Source organism: Oryctolagus cuniculus, chromosome 19 (genome assembly GCF_051225735.1).
Source record: "Oryctolagus cuniculus isolate XC-2025 breed Fujian yellow rabbit chromosome 19, ASM5122573v1, whole genome shotgun sequence".
In the NCBI taxonomy this organism is placed as follows: domain Eukaryota; kingdom Metazoa; phylum Chordata; class Mammalia; order Lagomorpha; family Leporidae; genus Oryctolagus; species Oryctolagus cuniculus.
The window spans coordinates 54,844,560-54,851,901 of NC_142885.1; the positions used below are offsets into that span (position 1 = coordinate 54,844,560).

Here is a 7,342-nt window from a genome sequence, read left to right on the forward strand (position 1 = left end):
TCACATTCACTGTAGTTTGTTTACTTTGACTTCTCTAACTGTAATCTTTGAGGTTTTCTTTCTAGTGGAAAACGGAAGGAAGGAGGCGATTTTGCCCCCGACCCGCAATTTACCTGGCTGCCCTCAAAGCGTTATCAATCATTGGTTTGTCTAGGCACGCCAGGAAGGGTGATACAGTTACAGCCTAAATTGTACAATCCACAGTACATCCGCTTAACCCACAGGGGACCCATCGCCACGTTAGGTCTTTTATATCTTCTAACGGGCTTTTCAATCCAGGTGCTCCTGGCATTCTGGCTGCATGACCCTGTTGTAGGAGCTGTTTCTGTGCATCTCAGGAAGTGCAGCAGCACCCCCCTTGGCTTCTTAGATGCCAGAGGCAGCCTCTCCACAGGCTGTTAACACCAAAGTGTCTCCAGACATTTTTGTTACCAAGAGCGAAAATCGTCCCCCACTGAAATCTGAAGAATGCTCGATCGGTAAAGTCTATGCAAATATTCCCCCAATTCGAAAAACTCTGGTCCCAAGCATTTCGGATATGAGATATTCCACTTGCACCTGCAATGAGCTCATCTATTACACGTTTATGCGTAAGCCCACTGCACAGTTATAAGCCAAGGAGCAGAGGCCGCAGCAGATAAAGGGTGGGTGACAGGTCTCAAGGACCTCTCCGCCTCCCCCGGCCCCGGGTCTGGCAGTCTCCTCGGGCACCCAAGTGCAGGAGTGACCTTCAGACGTCTCGTCGCCGCGTCGCTGCATCTCCGCCCTCGACCCCTCCTCCCTCTCTTTTGGCTTTCTGGCGTAAGGTCTCTTCTGCTCACAGAACAACCTGGGCCTCCAACGCCCGAGCCGGCCTGAAGCTAGCGGGCTCGCAGGGTTCAGATGAAGGGCAGATTGGATCCCAAGGCAAGGCGCCCAAGGGCAGGCACCTCGGCTTCCGATCCACTTGTGGATACACCGCTCCCCAGCCCTTCTCCAAACCGGCAGGCTGAGCTCACCGAAAAGGACCCGGCTCTGGTTAATAGCTTCATGGCTCGAGATTGCTTTCACCCGCGGTCACTGCCGGCTTAAAGGAAAGCAAGATGGTGGTGGAGGACAGGAGTATCCCAGCCTTCCCCGCGAACACGTTCCCACGCCCCTTGCTGGGCGAGGGGGACTCTCTATACAGACTGCGCTCGACTGCTCCCTGAGAAAGTTGGGCCAGTACAGTTCCTCCGGGACGGAGGATAAAGAGATGCAAGTTGCGAAGGTAACTACACAAATGATTTACGTTAAGGTTTTTTGTTTGATTCATTTACCTACTCGAATATCTACTCTGTAATTGTTTGCTAAGAATGTTTACAATAGCCCATCATAACCACACCCCCGGCACTTTGGATTCGTCCGATGTGGATCGTCCAATGAAACAGCGGCTTGCCTGGAAGTCTACGCTCAGGGCACCCGGACTTCCGGTTTCCTGGAAATAGGTGTTTGAGGAGTTCCTCCGTAGCGCTTCTTTCTCTAGGGATCCTGGGCGTTACAGCTGGGCGTGATTGCTTCTCGCTTGGTGAAAGCCTCACGAGATCAGCAAATCCGTGAGAGCAGAGGCCTGGCCCGGCTGTACCCCCCAGAACGGGCCAGGGACACCCGTCGGTGAGTCCGCACCCCAAAGGGCTGTGCGGCCGTGGGATTTACATGGAAGGCTGGGGTTATATAGAAAATAAGAGCTATGTAGTGTTCGTGTGAAGGAAAGAAAAGTGTTTTCTTTGAATAGTAGGCGTGTGTGTCAGGCGCGAGCAGAAAGCCGCGTGCTGAGACAGGCATGCTGGGACGACCGAGGGGAGCTCGCCCTTCCGTGGGTGTGAGTTTAGCCAAGGAGGTTCCTGCTGCCAGGCCCTGTGCTCAAGGTCGAGGCCCGGTCCCTGCCCTTCGGGGACGTGCAGGGTCCTCCCATCCTCCGTCACCGGGCTGGGAACCCAAATTTGTCAGCATGGGTATCCTTGGGGAGTTCGTTAGAAATGCAGACACCAGGCCCCGTATTGGATCCGAATCTGTTTTTACAAGATTTCCCTGAGGTGACAGGGACGCGTTTAAGGTTTCACAAGTGCCAGTGAGGTAGAGGTTACAAGGCATAGATAAATTTATGTCTTTCTTACCTTCTGTCAGAAATGTCCGCGCTCGAAACTGCCTCTGGCTGGCCTGCAGTAGGCCAAGAGACGCTCGTGAAGAATCCGGTGCCAACCCAATTTCTTTCTTTTTCTTCCTTTGTTAAAGGTTTAGCTACTGGGCCGGCGCCATAGGGCAGTGGGTTAAAGCCACCACCTGCAGTGCTGGCATTCCCCTACGGGCTGCCCTACTTCCGATCCAGCTCTCTGCTATGGCCTGGGAAAGCAGCAGAAATGGTTCAAGTCTTTGGACACCTGCACCTGCGTGGGAGACCTGGAGGAAGCTCCTGGCTCCTGGCTTCGGATGGTTGCGGCCATTTGGGGAGTGAACCACCGGATGGAACACTTCTCTGTCTCTGCCTCTTCCCTCTCTGTAACTCTTTCAAGTAAATAAATAAATCTTTAAAAAATAATAAAGGTTTAGCTTATTCGAAAGGCAGAGTTACAGAGAAGTCTTCCCTCTGCTGGTTCACTCCCCAAATGGCCACAACAGCCTGAGCTGGGCCTATCTGAAGCCAGGAGCCAGGAGCTTCCTCCAGGTCTCCCACATGGGTGCAGGGGCCCAAGCACTTGAGTCATCTTCTACTGCCTTCCCAGGTGCATTATTAGCAGGGAGCTGGATCAGAAGTGGAGGGAGCTGGGAGACAGAGACTGGTGCCCGTATAGGTTGCTGATGCTGCAGGATCCACTACACCACAACACTGGCCCCTGCAGTCACATTTAAAAAAATCTAAGTCTAATTTGATACTCAGTAAACATAAAATAAACAAGCCTGCATACTCACAGTATTTGGATTACTGCTTTGCTTCAAGAAGCAATTTAGGAGCTAGTGGGAGGATAGCAAATAGCAGCAGGTGTTTTATTGGGAAAGCAGAGATACAGACTCCATAGACAGAGGTTGGAATGGCCCTTGCCAACCCAGTTCCTGTGCCTTCAGGGGTCAATCCCCAACCCAATCCGTACCGTATGATGTATTATTTATTAATCTGAAAGGCAGAGTGACAGGGGGTTGGGCGAGAGATCTTCCATCTGCTGGTCTGGTAGTTTTTAAATTGGTACATGAATGAACAGTTTGTTTATTTTTTATTTGACAGAGTTATAGACAGAGAGACAGAGAGAAAGGTCTTCCTTCTGTTGGTTCACTCCCCAAATGGCTACCATGGCCGACGCTTCGCCGATCCAAAGCCAAGAGCCAGGTGCTTCCTCCTGGTCTCCCATGCGGGTGCAGCAGCCCAAGCACTTGGGCCATCCTCCACTGCCCTCCCGGGCCACAGCAGAGAGCTGGCCTGGAAGAGGAGCAACCAAGACTAGAACCTGGTGCCCATATGGGATGCCGGCGCTGCAGGTAGAGGATTAACCAAGTGAGCCATGGCGCGGGCCCCAAACAGTTTTAATAGTTATATATGTGTTTTAATATGTAAGCAATGCTAGTTCCGTTTCCTCTTTAAATACATTCATGAAAGAGTTACTTGGTTTAAAAAATATTAAGCAGGGTGGGCTGCCTTCTGCAGCACTGGCATCCCATATCGAGTTCTGGCTGCTCCACTACCCATCCAGCTCCCTGTTAATGGCCTGGGAAAGCAGCAGCAGATGACCCAAGTGCTTGGGCCCTTGCACCGACCTGGGAAACCTGGAGGAAGCTTCAGGCTCCTGGCTTTATATTTGCCCAGCTCCAGCCATTGTGGCCATTTTGGGAGTGAACCAGCGGATGGAAGATCGCTCTCTGCCTCTCCCTCTCTGTAACTCTGCCTTTCAAATAAATAAGTCTACATTGAAAGCCCTGAGAGGCAACAAGTAGACAGGAAGACAGTAGACATGGAAGACCAGATGGGTGCATTGTTGGAAAGCTCGAATTGCTACTTTTTTTTAATGTGGAGTTCAATGTAACTCTACAGAGCCTAGCTCCCTACCCTGGGGAGGGGTGAGGTTTGGGGGAAGGAATGTGGGTATAATGAGGGGGCAGAGTAGACCAGAGGAAAGTGGTCTGATTTTCTACTGAGAAACAATACTGTGCTGCCATGTTAGGGCAGAGGCGTCAATCATGGCTCCTCCTCATTCATAATTTTGATGTTGGCATTTCCTCCTCTGTTCCTCTCAAATTCCTGACCCAGTCAACTACCATCTGATAAAATAATCCCTGGCCACCCTAGCCTCAAGTTCTTTTCTTTCTCTGCACTTACTGCCTTATGCTGACAGTTCGTTTATATTTAACTTTACCTCCCTTAACTAAATTAAAGACAGAGAAATATGATTGGCATTTTTAGATATAAACAGAAGTTGAAAGGCTAGTATAATGTACTCCATTTTATTTATTACCCAATTTCAATCATCAATTTTTTTTTTTTTTTTGCTGTCTTGGACATCAAACTCCTTAATGGTGAGAACTGTGACTTGTAAATATTTAAGATGGAATCAGTCATAATTGAGGGACCTGGTTATGCCTGAAGTCTCACTTAATTACTTAAGATCTGAAGCTAAAGCTAATGGAATAACACCATTAATGTTCATTCCCCCATTTTCTCTGGGACCTGTGCATTACACATCCCTTTCTGCTTTCACTTTTTTTCTTAGTTGTATGTATGGCCCAAGTGAGTATTCATGTCAAATGTGTCAGAAGGACAAGAAGTCAAGAAAGAAAGGACCTCAGGGTTAGCACCTGAATACTGCCTGATTCAGAATGAATATTTGGAGCAAGTCCAGAATATACAATCATGGGGACAAACAGGCTGCTTATCTGGCTAGTAGTCGTCTGTCATTTCCCTAGAGAGAACGTTCGCACTGTGTAGATAGTTGTTAGTTGTATGTGTGATTGTGCCTCATATAAACTGTAACTGAAAAATGAGGTCTGTAATTCTATTTGGCATTCTTTGAGCATACCATGGTTAAGATAGCAGGGAGAAATCCTAATGGCTGGAATCAATAGTTTGTACATGGGTATCTGTTTTGTGGTTATTAAAAAATATCTGATAGAGCGAAGTTTAGTTACAGAGAGGAGAAAGCATTACAATTGCTTTGTCAATTGACAAAGAGTGGCGGCTGAGGGTCTTGCGATTGTGTCTGCATCACTGAGGAGCAAAGCTTGGGGAATACTTGTGTCCCCACAGAAGCCTGACTGTGAGGACTGTGCCTGAGCTCTAGTGCCCATTGTTTGTCTGAGGGACACCTGAGATGGAGAGGTCTTGGAGTCTTCATTTAGCAGGATTTGCTCATCACTGCTGTCTTGCTGATGTTGGATCAGTTGCTGCCAACTAGTGTGGGAGGATGTGGTAGATCTTACTTGGAGTTCAGTTCTACTTCAAGATATAAACATTTGTTGAATATGGACTGCGTATACATCAGGTACTTCATAGTTTGAAGAGCATGTCTGTCTCAAACACACTCAAAAGTATTAAGATAATAACTCTAATAGTATATATATGTCAGCATGCTAGTACATGTAAGACAGATGCTTGATGTCATTTGTTAAGCAGGAAAATGCAAATTAAGACCAAAGTGAGGGCCGGCGCCGCGGCTCACTAGGCTAATCCTCCGCCTAGCGGCGCCGGCACACCAGGTTCTGGTCCCGGTCGGGGCGCCGGATTCTGTCCCGGTTGTCCCTCGTCCAAGCCAGCCCTCTGCTGTGGCCAGGGAGTGCAGTGGAGGATGGCCCAGGTGCTTGGGCCCTGCACCCCATGGGAGACCAGGAAAAGCACCTGGCTCCTGGCTCCTGCCATCGGATCAGCGCGGTGCGCCGGCCGCAGCGCGCCGGCCGCGGCGGCCATTGGAGGGTGAACCAACGGCAAAAGGAAGACCTTTCTCTCTGTCTCTCTCTCTCACTGAACACTCTGCCTGTCAAAAAAAAAAAAAAAAAAAAAAAAAAAAAAAAAAAAAGACCAAAGTGAGTTACATTTTAAACCCATTTAAAATATTTAGCAGCAGGAGTTGGACAGGATGTGAATCGTGATCTTTGCCGAGGTGTAAGGGCTACTGTGAATCACTACAGTATGTTTGGAAAATAACCTAGCATCACCTTGGTGAAGTTGAATACTTCCATACTTTGTGATTCATAAATTGTATTTCTGGTTCTGCACCCAAGAGCTACAGTAGCACTTGTGTAGATGCATGTTAAGGGACATTACATTGTGTAAGGAACAGGAAGTATCTTCAGTATTCACTGACAGGAGAATGGGTAAACAGTGATATATTTTAAAAATGGATTATAACATCTTTGAGAGGTATAAATTTTAGCTATATTCAACAACACAGACAAGTGTTAGAAACTGTACTAATTTTAAAAGCATGAAGTGTCTACAGGGGCCAGTGCTGTGGCATAGCAGGTAAACACCGCCTCCAGTGTTGGCATCCCATATGGGTGCTGGTTTGAGCCCTGGCTGCTCCACTTCTAATGCAGCTCTCTGCTATGGCCTGGGAAAGCAGCAGAAGATGGCCCAAGTCCTTGGGCCCCTGCATCCACGTGGGAGACCTGGAAGAAGCTCCTGGCTCCTGGTTTTGGATTGGTGCAGCTCCAGCTGTTGCGGCCAACTGGGGAGTGAACCAGCGGATGGAAGACCTCTCTCTGCTTCTCCTCTCTCTGTGTAACTCTTTCAAATAAATATATATTTTTTTAAAAAAGTGACTACGTACAGTATGATACCTATTTTCTAGGGTTGAAAACAAGAAACACTATATAATACAGTAAGTGGATGTGTACATGAATTAAAACTAAAGAATGGGAAAGTATCTCATAATTAGTAAAAAAAAAAAAAAAAAGGAACTAATTGGGTATGAACTAACAAAACATAAGTAGACTCTGTATAGTGAAAAACTGATCTACAGATTCAGTGCAAACCAATCAAAATCCCAAAAAGGCTTTTTACAGATGCGAACATGCTGACTCTAAAATTTACATGGGAAAGCAGTTTTAAAAAGGAATGGATATTTAACCTGGTGGTTCAGATGGCAGTCAGGGTGCCCATGTGCCATAGTTGAGTGTCTTGGTTCACTGCCCACGTCCAGCTCCTGACTGTAGAGCTTCCTGCTAATGCAGACCCTGAGAGACAGTGGTGATAGTTCAAGTGGTTGGATTGTTGCCACTCTAGAGGAAAATCTTGAATGAGTTTCCAGCTCCTGGCTTTGGGCATTGTGGGCATTTGGGGAAGTGGGTGGCAGCCCTGTCTGCATCTCAAATAAATAAAATGAAAAAAGGATTGTAATATAAA

At 47.6% G+C, this 7,342-nt stretch overlaps 1 protein-coding gene and 1 long non-coding RNA gene across 3 annotated transcripts in view; one reads left to right on the forward strand and one right to left on the reverse strand.

The window, feature by feature from the left end:
* UQCRC2 (ubiquinol-cytochrome c reductase core protein 2) overlaps positions 1–1,097 on the reverse strand; it is a 31,905-nt gene extending 30,808 nt beyond the window's left edge. The window contains exon 1 of the mRNA XM_002711816.6: positions 999–1,097. Coding sequence (XP_002711862.2) covers positions 999–1,031 — 33 coding nt within the window. The 5' untranslated portion in view covers positions 1,032–1,097. The remainder of the gene's footprint in view (positions 1–998) is intronic.
* Positions 1,098–1,249: 152 nt separating this feature from the next.
* Positions 1,250–6,759, forward strand: LOC138847042 (uncharacterized). 2 transcript variants are annotated; one of them, XR_016226144.1, is made up of 2 exons: positions 1,250–1,632; positions 6,535–6,759. It is a non-coding gene; the product is annotated as an uncharacterized LOC138847042 (long non-coding RNA). The 2 variants fall into 2 exon arrangements; XR_011384658.2 differs by lacking the exon at positions 6,535–6,759 and adding an exon at positions 2,254–2,561.
* Positions 6,760–7,342: the final 583 nt, after the last annotated feature.